Source organism: Cyprinodon tularosa, unplaced genomic scaffold (assembly GCF_016077235.1).
Source record: "Cyprinodon tularosa strain WSP-4 unplaced genomic scaffold, ASM1607723v1 ctg919, whole genome shotgun sequence".
Classification (NCBI taxonomy): Eukaryota; Metazoa; Chordata; class Actinopteri; order Cyprinodontiformes; family Cyprinodontidae; genus Cyprinodon; species Cyprinodon tularosa.
Genome location: NW_024039695.1, coordinates 1,361 through 29,197, shown reverse-complemented (window position 1 = coordinate 29,197; position 27,837 = coordinate 1,361). Strand labels below are relative to the sequence as shown.

The window sequence follows — 27,837 nt, the reverse complement described above, 5'->3', positions numbered from 1 at the left end:
TAAATACCAGTTAAAGAAAACACAAGAACACAAAATGCAGTTTTAAATGAAATGAACGTTTTTATTGTAAAGGTGAACATAACCTAATGCCCCTTGGCCCACTTTCTCTAGCTACACCCAAGACTAATTACAGCCTCATTCCTCTCAATCTAGAAATCAACTAAGAAGGACATGTCTGACACAAAGAAGAGCAATTTAAAAGCTTGACATCATGCCGAGATACTGAGAAATTTGAAAACAAATAAGAAATAAAATAATTGTGATCTGTTAGTCTGGAAAAGGATTACAAAGCCATTTTTAAAGCTTCGGGTCTCCAGCATACAGCATCGTGAACTGTGGTGAACGTTTTAGCAGGAGCTTACTGACCAAAATACCCAAAGAACAGAGCATCCAATAGGATCCAAAGACCCCACATCATCATCTAAAGAACTGCAAGCCTCACTAACCTCAGTTAAGTTCAGAGTTCAAGCCTCCACTGTGGGAAAAAGACTGAGCAAAAATAGCAGAGGTCCAAAACTAAAACCACTGCAGAGCAAAAAAGGCTCATCTCAAAATTTTCCAGAATAAATCTCCATGATTCTGTAAATAACTAAATGATCAAATTCTCCTTCATGTTCATTGGCCAAGCAGTTACACCTAGTGGTTAACTTATGCTTTATTTTGAAGAAGGGTAGATTTCTTCTACTTGTGTTTTGTGATTTACTGCACTTCCTGTTCTTGCTAAGCATGTTCAAACAGCGTTAGATCCTGAAGGAACCAGAACCGGAACTCTTAAAATAGAGCCTTTGTAAAGCAGAATGAGGTATTAATATGCACAATTGTGATTTGTGATAGTTAATGTTATTCATTTATTTTTGAAGCAGTAGAACATCATTCGTTTTTTTATTTAAAAAACAAAACAGCTGACGAGTTAAGGACAATAAAAATCCTTTTTTGTTGTATGTGTGAACATTAAGGTTTTAATTTTAAACAATGGTTAAGCATGTCCAACAATTACATATTCTTTCATTATTTCAGTATTTCATGCTTCAGTTTTCACTGTGTCTTTGACAAGAAAAGTCAAGATTAAATCGCACCTGTTTGGAAATCCCTGCATCTGGCTGTTAATTCCAATAGGCTGCTACAGATTCTTAACACTTTGAGGAAAACATTTTGTTGGCTTACATGACAAAAGCTGAATATGAAAGGTGTGTGTCCCATTACACCTGGTACAATACTAAACCCACATTTCAGAAAAAGAATATCATATAAGCAGTAAAACATGGTGGTGGTAATGTGATTATGTGGGACTGTTTTACACCTTCAGGACCAGGAAGACGTAGAAGTATTCTGAGTCTAATAAATACTCCTTAAAGAGAAAGTCCGGTCCTCATCTGTTTGTGACCTCCAGCTGAAACCAACGAGGATTCTGCAGAGGGGAAATCCTATAAAACTAAAAAAAAAAAAAAAAAAAAAAAAAAAAGTAATTACACCTCTGAGTGGGTGATGAAAAGGAAATTGAAGGCATTGAAACACACAAATCATGAAGAGTGGAGAAATGTTTTTCAGATCGCTCTCACTTTCTATATGTATATTTACCCACATACATATAAATGCATACACACACATCTATGATGGGGAAATTGGAAAGAAAGTCACAAAAGGATTATTTCTGGTTATTTTAAAAATGTATAAAATGACTTAATTAGATCTTTATTCGTATAAAACATACAAACCAGGTTTGGTTATGAAGATTTTTTTCCTGTCAGTATTGGATGTGGAGAGCTTTCTACATCAAGTGTTATTGGATATTTTGTTGTTGGTGATTTGCTGGTTTGTCTGTTGATTAAGACAGATGTCTGCTCCTCAATGTTCTTTTGTGGCACAAAGATTTCCTCATTCCTTGATTAAAAAGAAAAATATGTTTTAGCCTAAAGACTGTTAAAGTAAATTAGTCAAAGACGTTCAAAAGAAAATGTCATACCATTATGTTGAGTGAATGTGATATTGTTATCACATTAGAAGCAATTTTAAAATATTAATATGTAAACAATGTAATAATTTCAGTGATATATAACTAAAAAAAACTTACTGAATAACGCTGATTTGTTCCTTTGAGTTTTTCTCTTTTTGATGCTTCCTGTGTGGCAAATTAAGGGTTTTATAAATTAAGTAATTATAAATGAATAATAAACTGATTACTGACAAAACAGCTAAGTTCTCTGATAGTAGTACCTGCTCTGATTCTTTCGTCTAAACCAGAAAATGGCAAGTAAAGCCACTAAAACTCCAATGGCCAACACCCCAACAATCCATCCTTTGCAGAAAAATAACAGGCGTTAGAAACATGACTGAATGAAGAGAAATTATAAAAAGCCTGAACACTACATACCAATAACACTGTGATCAGGTCCAGAGTCTTCAACCAAACCTAAAAAAAAAACACGAGAATAAAAATAACAGAACCTCACAGTAAAAAAAAAAAAATTCCTGCCTACTTTTCTTTTAATAATTTGAAAAACAGACCACAACCTTTATGACTTTTCTTTTGGTAATTTTATGTGACAGTAGGATTTAAAGTTTATTATAGCAAAGAATGTGTTTTTTTTTTCTCCTATAAAAATCTAAGGGTGGCATCCAAGTGTATTTGGATCATCTAAACATTAGTGTTTAACTCTTTCCACATATCTCAGTTTAATTTAGCTATGCACTTTGATTAGGTCATTTTAACACATGGGTGCATTTAGCTTCTGTGAACTTCTACTCCAGTTTAAAGTTGCAGCCAGAAAGCTTTTAGTATTATCTTGTATTTAACTCTATCCATTTTCACCTAAGTATGATGTTACCATCCCGAAGTACTGTATTATGATTTGATAAGCTGCAGCATTTACTTTCCCCCTCAGACTGTGTTGGTTATATTTACAGGATTACCACCAATTTGGTGTCATATCAGGGCGGATACAGCTTTCAACAATTTAACAAAATATACAGCTTAAAACACTACAAAAAGGGCATAGATTCTACATCTTCGACCGCCTATTGGAGCTACGGTCATAAAATGTTTTGTCCGGACTTATAAATATAGCCATTCTTGACCGTTTATTACACTGCAGAGTTTCAGATGCATGAAAACAGAGTACTGGACTAATGGAACAGGCTCAAGATAAGGCGGGAAGAGGCGGTGCGCTAGGAAATCCCACCCACCACTGATCAATCCTGCTCTCCGACATCCCATCACTGGATAACAAAATGGATGATCTTTGCCACAAGGTCTCTTCAAAAACGAAGATTGGTAGCTTGTGTAAAAATGCTAGATCAATCAACAGCTTCTTCTCTCCAGACATTGAGTTTCTGACAATTAATTGCCGACCGTTCTATCTGCCTATAGAGTTTAGTATGGTTAGCATCACTGCTGTACAGTATATGTCCCTCCGAGCGCTAATCCAAAAGAGGCCATAAAGATTCTCTACCAGGGCAGGCTATCTCTGAGCTCTAATCTGAAGAGGACAGAGGGTGTTTTCATTATTGCTGGGAATTTTAACCAGGCTAACTTGAAGACTGCTCCCTCATTCTTACCAACATGTGGGCTAAGCAACTCGGGGACAAAATGCCTACTCTAACATTAAAGATGCATTCAAAGCAGCTCCCCGCCCCAACCTCGGGTCATCAGATAACATATCTGTCATACTAATTCCTGCATACAGGCCCCAGCTAATCAGGACAAAGTACAGTGTGGATTAAGGGGGCCCTCAGTACCTGGGGAAACTCCAGGACTGTTTTGAATGCTCTGACTGGAACGTCTTTAAAGCTGTGGCTAGATATGACAACAAAATCAATATAGATGAGTATTCCATGACTGTGTCAGCCTAAATCGACATATGCATTGAGGACATCAGCACCACAAAGGACATCACCACCTGGGCCAACCAATGACCCTGGACTAATGAGGAGGTTCGGATATCACTAAAAGCACGGAACTCAGCTTTCAAGTTTGGTGACAGAGAGGCACTGAGGACAGCGTGTGCCAACTGGACCCATGCCATCAGATCAGAGAAGCAGAACCACAGCCAAAAGATCCAGGATCTCTTCCATGATGCCAGAAACACCAGAAGGATGTGGCAAGGCATATGGGCAATCACAGACTGCAACACATCCTCCCTCCTGGTGGGTGCAGCTGATGCTGACTGAACTCAAAAACTTCTTTAGAAGGTTTGAGGCACTAAAAAGCACTCCAGCAATGAAAGAACCACATCAGGAAGAGGAGGTACTCAACCTTGACACAGCTGAATTGTGGAAGACTCTGAGGTGAGTCATCCCAAGAAAGGCACCAGGCCCCCATACCATACCTGGGCAGGTGTTCAAGGAGTGTGCTGGTCAGCTAGCTGATGTCCTCACAGACAATTCTAACACCTTGCTGGACCAAGCCATAGTGAAAATGACAATAAAAGTTGTCTAAGTCTAGGTCATATTAACAAACTCTTCTTCCACAAGTTTGCTGTGCCCATACAGGGTCTGAAGGATTCTAGAACCTCAGCATTGTAATTTTTTCATTCAAAAATATTCCACAATTATGAACTACTTTGAGTTGGTCCACCAACTTACATTCCCTTATAACCATGAATATGAGAAAATGTACAGAAATACATGGATATGAGTATTCACTATAAAGAGAGTCTTCTCACCATCATCAGATGTTTCTGTAAATCCAGGAACGGTGATCAGCTTCACTCTGGGAGCAGCAGAGAGCACTGACACTGAACATCCAACCTGTGTGCTGCTGAAAGCTGACAGCAGAGCTGTGGTGGTGACGGTGACTGTACCGTTGCTGTGGGTCACACTGCTGCTGTCGTAGTGGGAGAAGCTGAGGTTCTGCTGTAGAACAGTCAGTGTTACAGTGGGAGCAGGTCGACCTGTGGCTGAACAGGACACAACTGACTCTGCAGAAACATTTGATCTCCTCATATCAAGGATGGGTTCATGCAGCTCTGGTAGGAGAACAAACATCATGATCAACATCTAGTTATAGAAGTTAACCCTGGAATACAGTCTGGTTCTTACCATAAACCTTCAGGCAGGTTGTCCCTGTCAGAGCTCCATCAGGAAAGGTGTTGAACAAACAGAGATAACATCCTTCATCCTGCTCTGTAACATTCCTGAACACTATGGAGGACTTCTGCAGTCCAGCTTCTGTAAACTGAACTTTTTCTTCAAAGCCAGGATTTACTGTTTGGCCAAAATACTCGCTGTAGGAGCAGATATTTATCTTTTTGTTTCCAAAGACCTTCTGCCAGGTGACCTGATGGACCTCTTTAGTTTCCAGGAGCTGACAGCTGAGAGGAGCATCTTCACCCTCTGCTGCTAAGACAGTCTGCTGGGTCTGGATAACAGCTGCTACATCTTCAGGAAACAGTAAAAAAAAAAAAAAAAAAAAAAAAAAAATTGAGCATAGTAAGCTATTAGAGTGATAATTATAAAATTATTGTGTGGACATATGAAACATTGAAAGAAAGAGGATGTTACATTTCTATGCTGTGAATCAACCAGAAGGGTCATAAACTTTTATGACCTCCAGGCAGAATCACACGGTTGTGTGACTTCCATCCAGCCAGTTGGTCAATTCACACTATCTTGTTACCTGCATACTCTCAGACAATCATTATGACCTCCAGTCAGAATCACACGGTTGTGTGACTTCCATCCAGCCAGTTGGTCAATTCACACTATCTTGTTACCTGCATCCTCTCAGACAATCATTACTGGGTCTTCTGTTTTAGGCCCGCCTGTTTGATGTTGTAAACTGTTAATAAAAGGCTTTGCTATGAAGGGATCTGTGGGAGAAGGTGCTGGTTTTCCGAGCCAGCATCTTCTCTCCACCCGGCAGACGCTGACGTCACAAAACCCTGTCTCTGTGTTGATCATTTCCTTTTAATCTTTTAAACTCACATTTTTCTGGATTAAAACCCAACATTTTTTGGTGCTGAAACTCCGGGAGTCAAGATCCAATTGTCCAGGACCGTGCGGGACCAAGGCCAAGAAACTGTCAACAGCCGTCCACCCTTTGCCGGACGGAGCCAATAGGTTTGTCCAGCCCTGCCCTGGACATCCTGGTGATGACTCAAGCTGAGGACTGATCTGCACAGAAAGAGTACGCCTAAAGTTTTTTATCAAAAGCTGGTCTGGGACCATGTTCAAGCTATAACTTGTAGTTAAAAGAATATTTGACGAAACCAAGTTTTGTTTACAGATCCGGGATCTGGGTATTCTGTGCATTTGGGTCTGGGACCCTCTGTGTTCAAGCTATAACTTGTAGTTGCAAGAATATTTGACGAAACCAAGTTTTGTTTACAGATCCGGGATCTGGGTATTCTGTGCGTTTGGGTCTGGGACCCTCTGTGTGAAAGCTATAACTAGTTGTAGTCGCTAGAATATTTGACAAACAGGGTTTGTTGTGAGAGATCTGGGATCGGTATTCTGTGCATTTGGGTCTGGGACCCTCTGTGTGAAAGCTATAACTAGTTGTAGTCGCTAGAATATTTGACAAACAGGGTTTGTTGTGAGAGATCTGGGATCGGTATTCTGTGCGTTTTGGGTCTGGGACCCTCTTTGTGAAAGCTATAACTGGTTGTAGTCGCTAGAATATTTGAAAAACAGGGTTTGTTGTGATAGATCTGTGATCGGTATTCTGTGCATTCGGGTCTGGGACCCTCTGTGTTCAAGCTATAACTGGTTGTAGTTGCAAGAATATTTGACGAAACCAAGTTTTGTTTACAGGTCTGGGATCTGGGTATTCTGTGCATTCGAGTCTGGGACTTTGTGTTGTAAAAAAAATAAAAAATATTAGGCCTTAGAATAGGTGTGTGTGACTGTGTGAAAGTGTGTGAGGAAACAATCGAACCACTGTGTTCTGTTGTTTCATACTAAAACAGCAGGAATTAATACAGTATAACTCTTGTGGATGCAGAGGCAAGAATTTGTGTGTTGTGGTGGTGACCCAGAGTTTGCCAGAAAGTGGATTGAGAAGGAGGACTGGGATGGAAAGTTGAGAGTTGAGCCGCTGACGAAGATTCAGCAGAAGGTGGAGATGAAGTTGGTGTATAAATCAAAAAGAAAACAAGCTAAATACAGAAAAGAATTAGAAGAGTTAAATAAGTGGATTATGCAAGCAAAAAATAGGGAAAGCCAAATACAACAGAAGAAGGATAGAAAAAAAGCTACAATTGCTGCTGTAAAAGTTAAAGCTGATGAAGAAACTGTTGTATCCCGTATGCTTCCTCAATATCCTGACCCTAATCAAATTCAAGGGGGTGATGGGGTTCAAGCAGTGGCATCAGCTGCGCAGGAAGGTGGACATAAACCCCATCACGGTGAATATGAACACAGCCATGCCACTGTTCCTCCTCCAGTAGCCCCACCATCGTGTGGTGATATTGGAGGAGAAGGAGCAGGCCCCCTGTCCATGTGCTTTTCCGGTGTTGGAGGTGGCCAACCCTCATTGTGGTCAATGCACGGGACCCCAAGATGGTGACCCACTGGATTGTGGACCCACTGTTCTTGTGTGTGGGCCATGGACAGATGCAGAGATGCGGACTGCCTGTCAAGGTTTACCTCCAGCCAGACAGAACCCAGTTAAATGGTCCAAGGATGTTAAAAATAGATTGAGAAAATTCATGGCAGAAACAGGAAAGCCATGGGCAGAAAAAGAACAAGATGACATTGACCCGCTAACTAAGTGGATGCTGAAGCTTTTCAGCGACAAAACTGTTCGGAAAACATGTAATCTGCCTAGTGCTCCTTTTGTTTCCCCAAAGGAAGGCCTGAAGCCTGGAGACCGAGTGCTGATTAAAATCATCAAAAGGAAAACTTAGAAAGCTCCGAGGTGGGAAGGACCCTACATAGTGCAACTAACAACCCCCACTGCCGTGAAAATCCAGGAGAGAGACACTTGGATCCACCAGAGTCATTGTAAACTGATTAAAAACTTTCCACAGCAAGAAGCCCAATTACCTTCACAGGAACCCCATAACTAAGGTGAGGGATCTGTGGTGAAGTCCAGCTTCAAAGAGGTTTGGTTTTTTTTAGGACCACTCGTCTCAACGCTGGTGAAGGAAACAACCTAACCCAGTCCTTTAGAGTCCTAGTTAATGGGTGTTTCATTGGAAGACCTGATGAAGATGGAAAAACTAATGACGTTCATCTGCCTGGTGGTGACCGTTGGAGTGGTGTTTCTAGGGACTCAAACTGACCGTCTGAAACAAAGGAAGAGCAGGATGATTTTTGATGGATCCACAGAAAGTCATCCATACGGTGCCAATATGTGGTGGCAACATGCCAAGCGCGTTGCTGAAGATTTGAACAAAACAGACTGTTATGTTTGTACTCATATTCCTACTCCTATGAATACAATATGAATTGAAAGATGCTGATGTTTTTATGTATAAGAGGAGGGAAATGTTAGAGTGATAATTATAAAATTATTGTGTGGACATATGAAACATTGAAAGAAAGAGGATGTTACATTTCTATGCTGTGAATCAACCAGAAGGGTCATAAACTTTTATGACCTCCAGGCAGAATCACACGGTTGTGTGACTTCCATCCAGCCAGTTGGTCAATTCACACTATCTTGTTACCTGCATCCTCTCAGACAATCATTACTGGGTCTTCTGTTTTAGGCCCAACATAAGCTTATCTGTATGATGGCCATTTTATTAGATGACTATTAATTCCCTCCCATTTTCCTCTGTTGAAACAACAAATTCTCTTCACTCCCCAAAGTAAGGTATTTATAGGACCAGTCCAAAGGCGTTCTTAGTTGACATTACAAAAACAATGGTGGGCCAGGCCTGATAAAGGCAACACGTGTCTTCATAGCTGCAAGAGCAGCAGGCCATCTAAAGTGGGTCTGGACTTTTGAAACAATTACACACCCTATAAGATAGACAAGTATGACACATACTGTAAACTTTGCAGATATCACTAAGGTATGAGAACCGATGGGAAAAGTTTTCTTCCAAAGGTAACATGAGCCCAGTGCTCTGCCTCACATTTCTCTGTTAAACTTAGATTAAATCATGTTGAAGTTTTAAGTCCTGTCTTAGTTGTTGACTATAAGAAGTGTTATTCAGTGTTATTTTTATAAAGAGTGATATGTCCAGCTAAAAAGAACTGGGAATAAGCCCCAAGGCATAGGCGTCTTCAAAAGGACTACTGCCTACATCACATTACTTAGACTGACCGGTAAATCAAGAGTTTTGCCTTTTGGCTGAGCTCTTTTTTGACCCGATCTGTTGTAGTATCCACAGGCAACAGTGACACCATCTTTTGTTGATCTTCCACTTTTTGTTTCTCTTTCTCATGAACTGGACAGTACAGACATTAAATCCTTCATTTGAGGCAGGAACTCTTCTCCAACCCGAAGTTGGAGACGGCTCCCATCTGAATGAACCCTCTTGCAAAGGCTCATATCACAACTTGGTCACTCTGGCCATTAATGGATTGCCTACTAGCAGTACCTATGCCACGCTTAGGACAATCCAGACTGTTTTCATGGGTTGTTCCAAGAGGGTGGAATGACCTACCAAGCACAATGAGAACAGCAGCCTCCCTTTCTATCTTTAGGAAACACTTAAGGACCAACCTCTTTTAAGCACATCCGTCTTCCGTCTTACCCATACCTCTGTACCTCTCTACTACTCTTTCTGCACTCCCCCCTCTCTCTCTCTGCTATCCCCACTGATTCTGACAAGGGATTTTTCCTTTTAGAGAACTTATTGTCATATTAAGGATAACTGTGAAATTGTGTCTACAGTATATTGTAAGTCGCTTTGGATGAAAGCGTCTGTTAAATGCATAAACATTAAACATTAGGTGGTTGAACCACTTTTTCTGGTCAGAACCATCGACTCCAGCTTGAAGGCGCTGCTCATCATCCCAATGACTTCGCCCTGTCAGCATCAAACATACCGCTGCTGCATTTTGGGCAGGACCAGTTACAGAGGTTAACCCCTCCACAGTCCTATATGCAGCAGGAATGAGGTGATTGGAAATCTTCATGGTGGCGAGGCTTAGGGGGTGGATGACATACCGCTTCTTCAATGTCATCAGGGTCAATGGCCCTGTGCTGACTGACCTTGACAGGAAAGGGGGACAGTGTGTGTGGTTCAATTACAGTGCGAGCACACCTCTCAGTTTTACAAAGATGGCCTATGCCAGGGGACTGGAGAGGAGAGTTCTGCCAACTGCAAACCTTAGCTTAAGAAAGAGCAGTGTTTGTTTTCTTTCCAGCTGTGGAACACTGACTCAGTTCTACACCTTCTGCAGGGTGCTTGAGGCTTCGTGGGAGTTTGCTCATCTGGTTGACATGTGCTTTGTGTACCTGAAGAAGGCATGATTTTTTTTTTTTTTTTAGTACTGCTGGTAAAATCAATACTCTAAAAAACAAGGAACATATTTAGAGACTTTATTGTGTAACTTTAGTTAACCAGTGTGAATTATTCTAATAAGTTTATGTTCTTAGCCAACAAGAGATCTTTGTGGTCTTCTGCTGCGGTGGTCTTCAAAGGGTACAGGGGTTACGTTCTGAGAAAGTGGTCTCTATGTTTTGCAGATTATTTCTTTTTTAGCTTCACTAGCCTTAAACCACCTGAACAGGTCTCTAACTACTCTGAACTGCAATACAATATCTTTTCATTTAATATCCTGCCTCCTTTCCAGTAGATCAGACAGTTTTGGTAATCTTTAACCCTTGACACCCATTGTTGCAACAAACCCTTTGCATTACGTACACAGCCAAGAGAGCATGTGCATTTCCCCAGTGCAAGTTATTACACATCCACTGTGGACAAAGGGACCTTTGAAAAGCTCTTGTTTCTGTTACAACAGGTTCCTAACAGTACAAGGGCAGAGAGCAGACACTTGCTAGAAGTTTGCATTATAAATCAGTGCACAAATGTCACACCATAAATTTGCCTTGTGTTATTTCAAAGTTATCAGTCAATGGCAATATTTATGCTGTGCTGCTGTGTGTGTGTGGATGTAGTGCACACTGATTGGATCCAGCTGGTGCTGAGTCTCCTGAGTCTCTGGTTTTTCTAAGAATGTTTGCTAACCTCTGGTTGTCAAGTCCCATCTCCCGGTCAGGTCTGCCTAATGTCTGCTTCTCTGCCTCAGGATTGTTTTTCCTGCATTCTTTGGTCCTGTCAGCGCTGCTCCTTCTCAGCCAGAATACACCCCTACGCTGAGAAAACCTCAGCTTTGGATCCCAGTCATCCTTCTTATATCCAGAATGGATGATTGGGTGTGTTAGCTCATATTTCAAGATCATAACCTCTCCCACAGTTACTGTAAACTCCCTGCAGTTCCCCCAAGCTTGAAACCAGCTCCAGATTCTCTGATCACATCTGTTCTTAAAAATCTTTTGCAAAAGCTTTATGTTGTTTTCTGCATAACTCGTTTCTCAAAAACATGTCACTATGAAGCAATCCTATTGCTCAACTACTCTGCCAACCGTGCAGATAACCACACCCCTTAGTCTCAGTCAAATGTGAAATCTTTGTGCGACTGAGATCCAAGTAATCAGAGAAAGTTTCCATTTCAGCAACATGCAGCTTCTGCCTTGGCCCCATAACACTGATTTAAAAATGACAATGTTATTATGTAAGTTTCTTGAGTAATCTGCCACAGCACCTGAGTAAATAAAAAGCTTCCTTAACATCTTCTGAACTTAAACATGTATTACTTATTTTTAAAAGTTTCCCTTTTTCTCCCACATTCCTTTAAAAATACTCAGCTGTAAAAGGATTTTATTTTTAACTCCAGCTGTCCCTGTAGACTCCTTTACTCAGTTCACAAATATTTATGTTCATGTTCTATGGGCCTTTGCGTGGGTGTAACATGCTGTGCACTCTTGTTCACTTGGCCACATTGTTGTGTCTTCGCCATATTGGCAAATATAGATAGCTAGATAGTCAGTTTTAATATGCAGATAGAACACAGGGGACTGTTTTTGAAGAGTGATCATAAAAGAATGGCCACAAGTGCAGCTCAATAAAAAAATTATAATCTAATTTCATGAGAGGTTTAATCCTGGCATTTTCATGAATAAAAACTATAATTACCATAAAGAGCATTAAAAAAATTAGAAATCAGAAAAGACAAATTAAGAAAGGAGTAAACATGGATATTAATTGTAGATTTTTTTTGACAATCTGAGAGACAAAAATTATAACAATATTTGATATTTGATACTAAAACAACAAGGAGATTTATATCTAAAATGTACTCCAGTTATCTTTAAAGGTGAGCTCCACCCCTTTAAACTAGTAAAACAAGAAGGCAGGTCTGGACCTGCTTACATCGATCTGAACACAACGTTTTTACTAAGCTAAGAAAGGTTCCGTAAGAAATACCAAACTTTCAACGTCAAAGTATTTCCGACCCTTATTCCATTTGTTGATAATTACGGTTTTAGATTCAATTCCTTATTTAACTAAAGTTGAGGAAAAGACTGGACTTCAGAGACTGAATAAAGTGAAAGTTTGACTCCATAGCACTTGGTCAGCAATGCATTAAATAATTTATTTTTAAAAATCCCCCCCAATGTATACGAAAGCATTGGAAGTGCTTATTCTCACCTTTCTGAAATGCTCCTCCAAAGGTAAAAAGAAATAGAATTAGCCATAGATTCCTTCCATGTGGCATTGTAGTGCAATTCTGAAGTGAAAACTGAAAAAAGGCGGAGAGAAAGGCAACACGTGGTGCAGCCTCAAGATTATGTAAATGAACAAGAGTTATCTATTGTTTTATAGATGGTCCAGAAGCACTGATTAGAACAGTCAATGCAGAAGAGGCTAAAGTTCCTGTAGCATGTAACGAGGTTACTGACAAAAAAATGCAATTAATTTAATTAATTAAGTCCTGCATCAAATTGACATCATTAGAGAAATTTAAGTTCACTTATATAGCCACACAAGCATTTAAGTTGAATGCACACAAATTAGGTAAAAGTATCTTAGAAAATGAATGAATAAAAACACTAGACATACCTTTAACACTGGCTATGTAAAATAAAAATATAAAATAATATCTAAGTATATTAATTTATTTTATTGATCCTATGTGACAGGGTCTGTTGAAATAAACTTGCTTGGGCTTGTTTTATTGTTTCAAACAGATTTTCTTTAAATTGCAATTACTTTGTGCTGGTATCTGTGAGATGATGGTTTCTCTGCTTTTATTGTGAAACTCCAGAGGATTTTTAATTCAACCCAAAAAAGATACAGTAAATACAGCAAACATAAAATGTTTTTGTTAATGTTGATTAGTTTTAAAGTACAGACACTAAGGACTGCATCAAGGCCAGTTGGGGAATAACAAAAATACAAAAAACTAGCGTTATGGATGTTAAACTAAATCTATCTGTTTACTTTAAACATCCTCAGAATGAATAGAAGCATTGAACATATTTCCAAGCTTTATGTTGTCTGACTTTTAGTAATTTTATGGTTGTGGCCAAAATATTAAAAATTGCATGTTATATATTGTAAATGTAATATATGAGCACATAATTAATGATTGCATTATTGATGTTGCAATAACTTGACTCCTTAGCATTTTTTTTAAATCCTAAAAGTTTTGATGTATCTATATGAATAAATCCCTGAATTTTGAGCTGAAATCAAATAATAAAATAAATAATTAAACAAACATTACAAATATTTATTGAAAATTAGTTAAAAGAATATTTCTACCCCCAAGTTGTTTCGTGTTACAACAAAAAGCTTCAGTGTGTGTTATTGGGATTAGGTGTGAAAGAAATGCAATATTTAAAACTCTGTAAACAAGAAAGAGCAGACTTTTTTTCACTCGTAGTTTAAAAAGTAAGGCAAGCTTTTTTTGTTGTTGTTCAGGGTAGATATGATATGCATGATAGTACAACTTGATTTTAAAAATAACATTTTTTGAAACAATTATTTATAGTCTTATTTTTAGTATATTTTTGAAATAGTACATCAAAGTAATAGCGAAACAAAACCACCTTGGTGTCATCAGGCAAAAAGAATTACACATCAGTAGTTCTAGAATAGAATAGAATAGAATAGAATAGAATAGAATAGAATAGAATAGAATAGAATAGAATGTTCAGTCCTCTAAGTGTACAGGTTTTGTCTGTTCACATACAATCACAATTTTTTCTTCTCTTGCTATTTCGGCGCACTGACAACGATTATCATTTTCATTACCACTGAGTGAACAGAGAACAGAGACTGATTAAGGCGGAGCTGAGGGTTAAAGACACCGACTGCTGAAAATGAAGGAAGATTCTTTAAAGCTGGACTATGGAAGTATCAGGCACATTATATAGGCTGAATGCAACTTATCTATCTGGACAATTTGAATGAATCTATCTAAGGAAAACCAGCTGATTTCATCGACTCATTCCCTAACACTATAGCATGCTTGTAGCGAAAGTGGAGAGGAAAAACTCCCTTTTAACAGGAAGAAACCTCCAGCAGAACCAGGCTCAGTGTGAGCGGCCATCTGCCAAGGCTGAGTGGGGTTCAAGGAGACAGAAGCAGACATAGAAAATGAAGCAGAGATACAAAAGGCAATTGTAAACCAGCTCCACAGGCGGCCCCGTTCAGGAAACACACTGCCAGGCAGTTGAGTTCCGATCTGCAACTCCTTCAGAGTAACTAAGGGCCTCTTGCCCTCTTCTCTGAGCAATGCTCTCCTTTCTCTGTGCTCCATTCCATTTTTAGATAACTGTTCAAATAAAAACCTCTGAGGTATTTCCATGAAAGATGCATTTATACTGGTGACTTACTGTATTAAAATGGTTAATTACATAATGCAAGCTTGTGAACTCTTAGGTAGGCACAACCACAGAGACAGAAGCAGATTTAAACTGAATATTTTCTTGGAAATGCAAAAGAGTAGGGAGGAACAACTGCAAGAGCCAGGATGGCTGGTTTTAACATTTATATATAACTTTAAGTAAAGGTTGTTTTAGGTTCTTATGCAAACATAATATAAACTCAAAAGGAACAGAAAAGAATGCTTCATCTTTGAATGAAGGAACAGCAAAATCATAGAAGCCAACGTTATTGTGGTTTCTTGTGGTATCTACATGGTTTCATGGCAATCATATGAAAATTAAAAAATATGCAATGTTACCATGATTGTCTAAAATCAAACTTTGGTATTAGGGTGTTTCTTTTTACAAGTTAAGTAGAATGTTCCTAATTTCTCTAAACAGAACAATCAGAGCAGTCCCAATTGAATATGATGTAGAACTAAACCTAAATGCTGCAGATTATCCATCTGGCCTACAATAAGTGGTGTCTGAATAGTGCTGACAGTGAGGAAGGATTTAAGAGAAGGAAGCAGGATGCTTCCTATCGATAGCTAGACCTCCTGATTACTAATTATCTAATTGACTTCCTGTCTGCCAAACTGGATTTTCAGGGGTCTCAAACTGGTTCCAGAAAGGCCCGTGTGGCTGCAGGTTTTTCTTTCCAACCAAGAAGAGCACACAAGACTGCAGTCATCTCATCAAGGGAGTCCAGTCTTAACATGATGAGGAAAAACTCAGAATGGTCACAGGAATAACTTGAATCTGACAAAAGTAATAACGAATAAAAAATTCTATGAAACACAACAAATGAAAGTCAGATATTGCTCTTCAACAATGCATCAACAGAATGATTAAAAAGAAACTTAACTTAATATCTTGTTATACAACCTTTTTTGTCAATAGCCGTAATCAAACCTGTACTGTAGCTCCTCTCAGCAGGTATTTTGTCCCCCTACTGATGAGCAAACTGCTCCAGGTCTGCCATTTCCAGACGGCATGTTTCATCTCCCTAACAATTTCATAATTTTCAGAAGAGTACAAAGCATTCACATAATATGTTGAAAAAGACATAAAACCCATTGCAATTTTCAAATCTCAGTTTAATTACAAAAAGTTTATTACATAAATAATAAAAAGAGAATTTGATCTGTGATTTTATCAGCAGTCATCAATGTAATCTGATTACTTACTTTTGCAAATAAAGCATTTAACTTCTTCGATTAACAAAAAGCTGAGAATATTACATAACAGTAAAAAGGGTTAGACATGCAACTCATATGCATTAAATATGTTTATCCAGACAGAAAAATGTAATAAACACCTCTATTCATAGATCTAAGGTGACAACTTGATTCTACAATTTATGTTGTTTTGCCAAATTTTCTGTCTAGTTTAATCACAGTATTCCTAATTATCCTTTTTTTCCTCCCACACAATTGTGCCAACTCACTAAAATGAGTTACAAATGCGCAATCTATTGGTGTTTTTTTTTATCAAACTGTAAATAAACTTCCTTAAAGAATATGCTGAGCCCCTCTTCTTTGATGGTATATAAATATGCTGGTTTTAGATGTTAAAATAAAAAATGTAGCTTTTACATATTTTTAAACCATAAAATATAGGCACAGATGAGCTACTTGTTAACGCTGAAAAAATCGTGAAACTTTTAGCTGCAACAAGGAATGGTACACATTAAAGACAAGTAATGAAACAAAATAAAATAATTTAATAAAATAAAAACAGTTTTCTTTCCTTAAAGTGTAAACAATAAATGGTCATTTATTAAAATGCTTAGAAAAAAAACTATAGCTGGATGTACAGATATGTAAATCTAACGGAAACGTTTGCCTATATAAAAGATCTAACTTTAATTATTATCAGGATTGTTATCTTATTTAATTCAGCTTTAATTCTTGCAACAATAATGACACTAAATAAAATAATTTTGGTTGAAATAATCATGTTTGAGTTCATACTTATCATAGATTAATTATTTGGTATGCTCCATGGTCATTGAGAGGACATCCTCTTTGTTTCATCCTGTTTGAAGTTTTCTTTCTCTAAAATATTTACATTAAATGTTCATTCTTTAAAATATTAGGAATAAAAAAATACTCTTGCTGGATTCAAAGATGCAGCAAGTATAAATCTAACTGAAATATTATCCATATAAAAGATCTAAATTGTTTATCTATTAATCAGGATTGTGAACATTTCAGTTTCAGTTTAAGGTTTCAGCCAACTTAAGCAGACAATCTAACACAGAACAGCTCAATGTTGTCATGTTAAAATGTCAGAGTAGTAACCACATTGTCCTTAACATGTGCTTCAGCCTCTGAAGGTGGACGTTTTCCTTTGCTTCCTTTTCCAGACGATCGCAGTCGGACCTGATTCTCCCTCCTTATTGTAGATGTTTGCATCAGAGAATGACACGTTTTAACCAAATTGTTAAAATGCATAAAAAAAAGGTATTTGAAATGATTTCTTACCCATTTGTGTCTTGTAATAATTTAACTGGTGTTTTGTTCCATTCAGGGTCCCTGAATAAAAGAAAAAAATGTTGTTTTGCTTTATGAGCTTTAAAGAGTTACCGTACATAAATGCATCGGGAAATGTTTTAATGCTCCTGAATGTCTAAGAGTTTAACTGTTTTATATCATAATACAAAAGTGGTGTAGAAAATGAGGTTTATTACCTGTTTTTCTTTTGCTGTTTGACAAACAGTATAGTGAGCGAAATAATAAAGATGCAGGCCGACACAACTATTAGAGGTATGATGATGATGATTAGAGTTTTACCTTAAAGAAAAACAAAAAAGGAACAACATGAGAACAGATTAATAGTTTCAGCTGAAGGTACTTCAGATTTTATCTCCTAACAGATTTGCAGACACATCTTGGCTACTTCTTCTTTTTTTGCAAAGTAGGTAAAAGTCAGAGGGATTAGAGTCTGGACTTTGATGAGGCCATTCTAAAACATGGATGTCAATCTAAGGTAAGACTCATTTCTGGGGTTTTAAAAAATACCAGTATCTTTACTTAGTGTATCCAGATACAACACTAATTTGACATGCTGTCGATACTAAACAAAATAGTTGTTTTGAAAAAAAATCGATTGTTCATTTTATATTTATGATTTATTCAAACATTAAAAGAAAAATAATTCAGACAACCTTAAATAATGTCAGATTGGGTTATTCATTTTGATTTACTTTGCAAAATTGTTTAACTATAATTTGTGATTGTAACTGGTGCTCTTTAATAGAAATGATCCTAATTGAACTGAATGGGTCTTGCAGCTCTGGCTGCAACTTTAGAGTTGTTGACCTGTTGGAACATCAGCCTCTCAATCTAACGTCTTATTAAGCCTCTAACATTTTTTTCTAGGCCAATTCAGCTTACAATTAACAGCTTTCTTGTCCCATTTGAAATGAAATCATTCCTACAGCATGATGCTGCTACCTCCGTGCTTTAAGGGATATTTTGTGAATGTGATGCCCTGTTAAAATCTTCCTCAGCTAAGCTGGGAAGGTTTAAGCCACTCTGAATAGCATAAAACATAGTTTTATTATTATAAGGTGAGAACATGAACATGAATACTCACTATAAGATGATGCACTTTGACCATCATCAGATGTTCCTTTAACTCCAGGAACGGTGATCAGCTTCTCTCTGGGAGCAGCAGAGAGCACTGACACTGAACATCCAACCTGTGTGCTGCTGGAAGCTGACAGCAGAGCTGTGGTGGTGACGGTGACTGTACCGTTGCTGTGGGTCACACTGCTGCTGTTGTAGTGGGAGAAGCTGAGGTTCTGCTGTAGAACAGTCAGTGTTACAGTGGGAGCAGGTCGACCTGTGGCTGAACAGGACACAACTGACTCTGCAGGAGACTTTGATCTGCTGACATCAAGGATGGGTTCATTCAGCTCTGGGAGGAGAATAAACATCATGATCAACATCTAGTTATAGAAGTTAACTCTGGAATACAGTCTGGTTCTTACTATAGACATTTAGACAAGTTGTCCCTCTCAGAGCTCCATCAGGGTAGATGTTGAACAAGCAGAGATAACATCCTTCATCCTGCTCTGTAACCTTCCTGATAACTATGGAGGAATTCTTCAGTCCAGCTCCTGTAAACTGGACTTTATCTTTAAAGTCAGGATTCACTGTTTGACCAAAATACTCGCTGTAGGAGCAGATATTCCTCTCTTTCCTTCCAAAGACCTTCTGCCAGGTGACCTGCTGGACATCTTTAGTTTCCAGGAGCTGACAGCTGAGAGGAGCATCTTCCCCCACTGCTGCTAAGACGTTCAGCTTGGTTTGGACCACAGCTGCTACACCTGTATAGAAGTTAAATTACTTGGTTTTTAAAAAAATCAAGCAGAGAAACTGCAGGAACATTACCTCCCAGCTAGACTGTAAGATACGCCTTTGTAAGTTAACAATTTGTCCTCGGCTACAGTGTCCCCCAAGCTTAAATAATAGTAAATTGTCTCTTCAGCTCAAATTTTTTAAGCATTAGGAATGAAAGAAGGTTGATTGTGGAATTGATTTAATATGTTGAATCATTATCTTGCAGGAAAACTTAACAGCAACGTATTTTAGGTTATTCATTTAAGGGCTTCACATTTGTACTTACATTATCAGGAAATCAAAGCACTCTAATAAGTTCAGAATCAGAACCAGACATACTTTAATAATCTTAGAGGGAAATTACTTCTAATTCTCTTACTAATTCTCTCACCACATTTGTGTCTGTTTACTTTTTTAACACTTTTTTCTCATTTCAAGTGCAGAGTTACAATACTGAAGTAATTAGACAAAATAAATACGTTCACAATATGCTTCAACAACCTTATGCGAATTTTAAACAGACAAAGTCTCTCTCACCTATGTGAAGAAAGTGCAGAATAAAGAAACAGGAAACTTCACTGCACGCCATCGCTTCAAATTTGCCACCAAATATATTGAGTCAAGGAAATCAAATTTGCACTAAACCAATAGCCTGCATTATCAATAACAAGCAACAAGCAAAATTGAATCACACTTCATCTCCATTCATTAAAATGATAATGATAATCAAAAGAAACTCATAGGAACTCAACAGTACAAGTTTATTTTTTTGCAGGGCTTTCTATGTATTTTAGTACTATAATTTCAGTTGATCCCCTTTTTCAGACGCACTGGTACAAACTGGCAACAGTAATACTTTTACTTTCAGTTTTCAATATCGGCTGCAAGGAATACAAATGCGCCATCTAATGGCTATATGGTCATAATGTAAATGTCAACCAGAAACAGAATCAAGTTTATTGCCTAGTAGGTTTGCACGTACAAGGAATTTGGCTTGGTGTTGATGGTGCAGACAAAAGATATATATATATATATATATATATATATATATATATATATATATATATATATATATATATATATATATATATATATATATACAGAATACAGGATTTCTAGTTCTATATGATAAGAAACATACCTTATACTATATACAATAAATTGTATGTAACTATTTATCATATACACATTAGGCTGTGCCTTAATGTAACGCAGGAGGTCTGGAGATGTGATGTTAGTGTAGCTTCTAGGTCCTAAAACGGGGAGGGAGTGAGGCAGTGTCATGGGGGCTCTGGGCCTTGTCGATCAGGCTGGTAGCGGATGGGAAGAAACTGTTCTTGTGGCGTGAGGTTTTGGTCCTGATGGACCGCAGCCTCCTGCCAGAGGGAAGTGAGTGAAATAGTTTGGGGTTTGGGTGCAAGGGATCAGCCACAATCTTCCCTGCACGCCTCAGAGTCCTGGAGGCGTACAGATCCTGGAGAGACGGAAGATTGAAGCCAATCATCTTCTCTGCAGACCAAAACCAAACAATAACCGATATGATTTTTTAAATGTCAAATCTAATGTTTTTATATTTAGATCCATGTTTGATGCAGGTGAAACTGCAATAAAACTGTTGAATCAAAAGTTTAATGCTTGTAAATAGTCCAATATCTTTTGATAATAGAGGGATAAGAATAGGGTGTTTTTATGTTTTCAAATAGTTTATGTGATAAATCTATTGAGTTTTTTTTTTTTTTTTTTGGTATCTGCTTTGGTATCTTAAGTGAAGGTTTTTCAAGTGGCCATGATTTAAAGAGAGGAACTTTACGAAATAGAAATCAAATATTAATCATAGTGATCATTTTTTAAGAATAAATCTATATTTATTGTACTGATCAACACCTACAAAGGGTCTAAATCCTATAGCCATGCACTTGCAAAAAAAAAAGGGATGTCTTTGAGCAAACTGTACATTTGCGTCAGAAGTGAGTCAAAATGAAACAATGACATTTAAGGACTTTAATTTTACAAAGAGAAAAACAAACCTCTAATCACAAATTAGATCATTTCCAAAACTTGACATATTTTATTTAAACCAATTGTCAATAAATATTTTTTAAAGAATAAATAATAAAATGACATCAACATAAATATGACTAATCAGGGACAACACTATCTTTTATAAGTACAGTTCTAATAGTTTTTCATTCCTTTTGCACACAATAAATAACATTTATACCACTATAAACCATGTACAAAATGCAAGAGGATAGAAAAACCTACAACCATCTTGAAAAAAAAAAAAACATTTAAGAACAAAACTGTTCTACTGAACTGAGGTAAAACATTTTGTAGGAGTTTTATGCAGAAATAAAATAGGACACTAGATGGCAATAAAGGCTCAGTTTGCATTAAAGTGTGAACTTCTTAATGTAAATCCTGACTGATGCATTATTCCTCCCTCACAGCCTCTGTCATAGTATCATATTCACGCTGTCATTTTTACATTCATCAAAACAAGTAGACAAGCTCCGAGTTAAAGTGCAAAGTGACGCAGTTTGAGAGAAATGTGATCTAATGCAGGTTAAATTCAGTGTATTGTCCAAACTCCGGTGACTCTGGAAGGAAAGCAGCTGCTCTTAGCTTATTCACATCACTGGTGCAACAGTCCCAGAGGCTGATGTAATGCTGGAATGCTCTGCTCCTTAAAACGGATCAAACTATAGTATCATTGTTGCTTCTTCTCGTTGAACTCCTAAAAAAAGAAAAGAAAACAGAAGTGTTGGCAATCATCCATGTGAACCATTATATAACTATAAATAAAATGTCTGCTTATTGGAAGTGAAATGTCTCACCTTTTGTGAACGATCAAAACTATTACACCAGCAATGCAGATAATAAGTAGAACTGCGATGATGAGGATAATCTGTGACTGATTACCTGAAGAGAAACAACACTTGGTAAGTCTGCGCAGAAACGAGCTAAACCATATTCCCCCCAAAACAGGAAGCTGAGGTTCTGCTGTAGAACAGTCAGTGTTACATTGGGAGCAGGTCAACCTGTGGCTGAACAGAACACAACTGACCCCCCCCCCAAATTCCCCCGGCCTCATCTTCTTAGGATTTGAGAAACTAAATAGAACTTACCATGGATTTTCTTAAATCAAAGCACTTTTCAATCACATTTCCTTTTGCTAACAACTCAGATGTCCTTTCAAAATGTTCATCAGCTAAGCTGGGAAGGTTTAAAAAGTTACTCTCAATAACATAAAATAAAAATAAAATAAAAATGATCCTAATTTAACTGAATGGGTCTTGCAGCTCTGGTTGCAGCTTTAAATTTGTTAAACTGTTGGAACATGAGCCTCTCAATCTAACGTCTTATTAAGCTTCCAACCTTTCTTTTCTAGGTCCATTTAGCTTACAATAAACAGCTTCCTTGTCCCATCTGAATTAAAGTCACTCCTAAAGCATTATGCTGCTACCTCTGTGTTTCAAGGGATTTTTGTGAATATGATGTCCTGTTAAAATCTTCCTCCGCTAAGCTGTGAAGGTTTAAAGAATATATGAACATGAATACTCACTATAAGATGATGCACTTTGACCATCATCCGATGTTCCTTTAACTCCAGGAACGGTGATCAGCTTCTCTCTGGGAGCAGCAGAGAGCACTGACACTGAACATCCAACCTGTGTGCTGCTGGAAGCTGACAGCAGAGCTGTGGTGGTGACGGTGACTGTACCGTTGCTGTGGGTCACACTGCTGCTGTTGTAGTGGGAGAAGCTGAGGTTCTGCTGTAGAACAGTCAGTGTTACAGTGGGAGCAGGTCGACCTGTGGCTGAACAGGACACAACTGACTCTGCAGGAGACTTTGATCTGATGACATCAAGGACGGGTTCATGCAGCTCTGAGAGAAGAACAAACATCATGATCAACATCTAGTTATAGAAGTTAACCCTGGAATACAGTCTGGTTCTTACTATAGACATTTAGACAAGTTGTCCCTCTCAGAGCTCCATCAGGGTAGATGTTGAACAAGCAGAGATAACATCCTTCATCCTCCTCTGTAACCTTCCTGATAACTATGGAGGAATTCTTCAGTCCAGCTTCTGTAAACTGGACTTTATCTTTAAAGTCAGGATTCACTGTTTGACCAAAATACTCGCTGTAGGAGCAGATATTCCTCTCTTTGCTCCCAAAGACCTTCTGCCAGGTGACCTGCTGGACCTCTTTAGTTTCCAGGAGCTGACAGCTGAGAGGAGCATCTTCACCCTCTGCTGCGAAGACGTTCAGCGGGGTTTGGACCACAGCTGCTGCACCTGTATAGAAGTTAAATTACTTGGTTTTTAAAAAAATCAAGCAGAGAAACTGCAGGAACATTACCTCCCAGCTAGACTGTAAGATACGCCTTTGTAAGTTAACAATTTGTCCTCGGCTACAGTGTCCCCCAAGCTTAAATAATAGTAAATTGTCTCTTCAGCTCAAATTTTTTAAGCATTAGGAATGAAAGAAGGTTGATTGTGGAATTGATTTAATATGTTGAATCATTATCTTGCAGGAAAACTTAACAGCAACGTATTTTAGGTTATTCATTTAAGGGCTTCACATTTGTACTTACATTATCAGGAAATCAAAGCACTCTAATAAGTTCAGAATCAGAACCAGACATACTTTAATAATCTTAGAGGGAAATTACTTCTAATTCTCTTACTAATTCTCTCACCACATTTGTGTCTGTTTACTTTTTTAACACTTTTTTCTCATTTCAAGTGCAGAGTTACAATACTGAAGTAATCAGACAAAAGAAACACATTCACAATATGCTTCAACAACCTTATGCGAATTTTAAACAGACAAAGTCTCTCTCACCTATGTGAAGAAAGTGCAGAATAAAGAAACAGGAAACTTCACTGCACGCCATCGCTTCAAATTTGCCACCAAATATATTGAGTCAAGGAAATCAAATTTGCACTAAACCAATAGCCTGCATTATCAATAACAAGCAACAAGCAAAATTGAATCACACTTCATCTCCATTCATTAAAATGATAATGATAATCAAAAGAAACTCATAGGAACTCAACAGTACAAGTTTATTTTTTTGCAGGGCTTTCTATGTATTTTAGTACTATAATTTCAGTTGATCCCCTTTTTCAGACGCACTGGTACAAACTGGCAACAGTAATACTTTTACTTTCAGTTTTCAATATCGGCTGCAAGGAATACAAATGCGCCATCTAATGGCTATATGGTCATAATGTAAATGTCAACCAGAAACAGAATCAAGTTTATTGCCTAGTAGGCAGAGATGGCAAAAGTACTCACTTTCCGTACTTGAGTAAAAGTACAGATACTTGTGTTAAAAAATACTCTGGTAAAAGTGGAAGTACTGATTAAACTTCTTTACTCAAGTAAAAGTAACAAAGTACAGGCTTGTAAATTTACTTAAAGTATAAAAGTAAAAGTAGAAACCGCTTTTTTCATGCTGTTGCCTACATTTTAAATGGATGTCTGCCAATAGGACTAGATCTCCGTTGTGTTCATTTTCAATCATCTTGTCGTCCATACTACTATGCTAACGCCACCGCCACCAAGCTGCAATGATTTGCCGTGAATGAATACCGCCGAATCTGTCGATTCATCTTGTAGTGGTGCGTCAAATGCAACGTAGATTCCCATCCAATTAGATTGAATTTGGTATTTGCGAGATAACGGCTCGCCAGCTCCCGTCTCACATCAGAGGAGGTGTAAGCAGATGACTTGCAAAAAGGTGGTAAGAACCAGCGGAAAACAAAATTCAAGTTCAAAAGCGTGTAGCGGTTTATTTACTGGTGCAACGGTGAAGACAAAAAACAACAACAAACAAACAAAATACTTTCAAATAAAGAAAACAAAACCGGCCATTGCAGGCAATACAAAACACTGACAGCCTCACAGCAAGCTGACTTTAAATATAGTCTCTAAGCAGACCTTCAAAAGCAGTTTCTCCAACCAGTCTCTCCAAGCAGCCCCCTAAGCCATTGTGAGTGTGCCCCTTAAATAGACCCACCAATAATCAGCCAATTGGACAGCCCAATTAAACAGGAGGGCAAATCCCCAATAAAGCACAGTTAACATTGTAGAAAAATAAAAACAGACAATAGCATCATTCATACAAAAACATACATATTTATGAAATAATTTAACCATACTAACATTACCATTTCACCTACTTATTACCATGCAAACAATTATTACATACATTGAAATCCCACTTAACACCCCTGCCCGCTAATAGTCTTTTCCAATGCCCTGGGACAATGGATAAGAGACTGGCTCCGATGCGGTACGTGTTTCCACACGGACCAGTATGCTGACGGACTAAGTGAAGATTTGACTGGGAAGTTTTATTGCCGACTACGGAATGTATATTAAAGCTGTCGCAGTGGGTACCTTCAGAGTTTGCTACGCTGGTGAGTAAGTAAAGTGTTGAATGAAAGGTGACGTTGTAATTTCGGCACTAGTGAGAATTACCGGGTGAATTGTTTGGAACTGCCGTCGCCATGACGGCCGGTCTGTGGTGCATGCTGGGAAATGTAGTGGAGGATGTGACGCTGTGTGTGACAGACGGCGGCTACACTTTGGGAACAGAGGGGGAAAACGGCTCCGTTTTCACAGTATTGATGATGTGAAAAATAATAACGGTAACTCCATTGAAATGATTCAAAACTAAAGTAACGAGCCAATTTTTTAAAATGTAAGGAGTAGAAAGTACAGATATTTGTGTAAAAATGTAAGGAGTAGAAGTAAAAAGTCGCCATAAAAATAAGTAGTAAAGTAAAGTAAAAATATCAGAAAAATCTACTTGAGTACAGTAACGAAGTATTTGTACTTCGTTACTTCCCATCTCTGCTAGTAGGTTTGCACGTACAAGGAATTTGGCTTGGTGTTGATGGTGCAGACAAAAGATATATATATATATATATATATATATATATATATATATATATATATATATATATATATATATATATATATATATATATATATATATATATATATATATACAGAATACAGGATTTCTAGTTCTATATGATAAGAAACATACCTTATACTATATACAATAAATTGTATGTAACTATTTATCATATACACATTAGGCTGTGCCTTAATGTAACGCAGGAGGTCAGGAGATGTGATGTTAGTGTAGCTTCTAGGTCCTAAAACGGGGAGGGAGTGAGGCAGTGTCATGGGGGCTCTGGGCCTTGTCGATCAGGCTGGTAGCGGATGGGAAGAAACTGTTCTTGTGGCGTGAGGTTTTGGTCCTGATGGACCGCAGCCTCCTGCCAGAGGGAAGTGAGTGAAATAGTTTGGGGTTTGGGTGCAAGGGATCAGCCACAATCTTCCCTGCACGCCTCAGAGTCCTGGAGGCGTACAGATCCTGGAGAGACGGAAGATTGAAGCCAATCATCTTCTCTGCAGACCAAAACCAAACAATAACCGATATGATTTTTTAAATGTCAAATCTAATGTTTTTATATTTAGATCCATGTTTGATGCAGGTGAAACTGCAATAAAACTGTTGAATCAAAAGTTTAATGCTTGTAAATAGTCCAATATCTTTTGATAATAGAGGGATAAGAATAGGGTGTTTTTATGTTTTCAAATAGTTTATGTGATAAATCTATTGAGTTTTTTTTTTTTTTTTTGGTATCTGCTTTGGTATCTTAAGTGAAGGTTTTTCAAGTGGCCATGATTTAAAGAGAGGAACTTTACGAAATAGAAATCAAATATTAATCATAGTGATCATTTTTTAAGAATAAATCTATATTTATTGTACTGATCAACACCTACAAAGGGTCTAAATCCTATAGCCATGCACTTGCAAAAAAAAAGGGATGTCTTTGAGCAAACTGTACATTTGCGTCAGAAGTGAGTCAAAATGAAACAATGACATTTAAGGACTTTAATTTTACAAAGAGAAAAACAAACCTCTAATCACAAATTAGATCATTTCCAAAACTTGACATATTTTATTTAAACCAATTGTCAATAAATATTTTTTAAAGAATAAATAATAAAATGACATCAACATAAATATGACTAATCAGGGACAACACTATCTTTTATAAGTACAGTTCTAATAGTTTTTCATTCCTTTTGCACACGATAAATAACATTTTAACCACTATAAACCATGTACAAAATGCAAGAGGATAGAAAAACCTACAACCATCTTGAAAAAAAAAAAACATTTAAGAACAAAACTGTTCTACTGAACTGAGGTAAAACATTTTGTAGGAGTTTTATGCAGAAATAAAATAGGACACTAGATGGCAATAAAGGCTCAGTTTGCATTAAAGTGTGAACTTCTTAATGTAAATCCTGACTGATGCATTATTCCTCCCTCACAGCCTCTGTCATAGTATCATATTCACGCTGTCATTTTTACATTCATCAAAACAAGTAGACAAGCTCCGAGTTAAAGTGCAAAGTGACGCAGTTTGAGAGAAATGTGATCTAATGCAGGTTAAATTCAGTGTATTGTCCAAAATCCGGTGACTCTGGAAGGAAAGCAGCTGCTCTTAGCTTATTCACATCACTGGTGCAACAGTCCCAGAGGCTGATGTAATGCTGGAATGCTCTGCTCCTTAAAACGGATCAAACTATAGTATCATTGTTGCTTCTTCT

General features: G+C 37.7%; 1 protein-coding gene and 1 long non-coding RNA gene across 2 annotated transcripts; both read right to left on the bottom strand.

Annotated features, from left to right (window-relative positions):
- Nucleotides 1-35: 35 nt before the first annotated feature.
- LOC119776204 (OX-2 membrane glycoprotein-like) lies at nucleotides 36-12,710 on the bottom strand. The gene is made up of 8 exons (XM_038274492.1): nucleotides 12,612-12,710; nucleotides 5,038-5,376; nucleotides 4,662-4,964; nucleotides 2,372-2,410; nucleotides 2,215-2,296; nucleotides 2,072-2,119; nucleotides 1,716-1,881; nucleotides 36-1,432 (listed from the first exon to the last, which is right to left on the bottom strand). The coding sequence occupies exons 1-7, from the start codon at nucleotides 12,676-12,678 to the stop codon at nucleotides 1,725-1,727; spliced, it is 1,035 nt and encodes a 344-aa protein (XP_038130420.1). The 5' UTR covers nucleotides 12,679-12,710; the 3' UTR covers nucleotides 36-1,432; nucleotides 1,716-1,724.
- Nucleotides 12,711-17,013: 4,303 nt separating this feature from the next.
- LOC119776209 lies at nucleotides 17,014-18,774 on the bottom strand. The gene is made up of 4 exons (XR_005279753.1): nucleotides 18,437-18,774; nucleotides 17,529-17,631; nucleotides 17,323-17,373; nucleotides 17,014-17,233 (listed from the first exon to the last, which is right to left on the bottom strand). It is a non-coding gene; the product is annotated as an uncharacterized LOC119776209 (long non-coding RNA).
- Between the last annotated feature and the right edge of the window lie 9,063 nt (nucleotides 18,775-27,837).

Bases quoted from the DNA above. Each gene is read 5' to 3' on its own strand.
- LOC119776204 (XM_038274492.1), bottom strand. From the start codon at position 12,678: ATGCCACATGGAAGGAATCTATGGCTAATTCTATTTCTTTTTACCTTT. The intron at 2,411-4,661 runs GTGAGAAGACTC...TTTTTTTTTTAG, and splicing joins TACAGAAACATCTGATGATG to GTTTGGTTGAAGACTCTGGA. The intron at 1,882-2,071 runs GTAAGTTTTTTT...TTTTTAATCAAG, and splicing joins GAACAAATCAGCGTTATTCA to GAATGAGGAAATCTTTGTGC.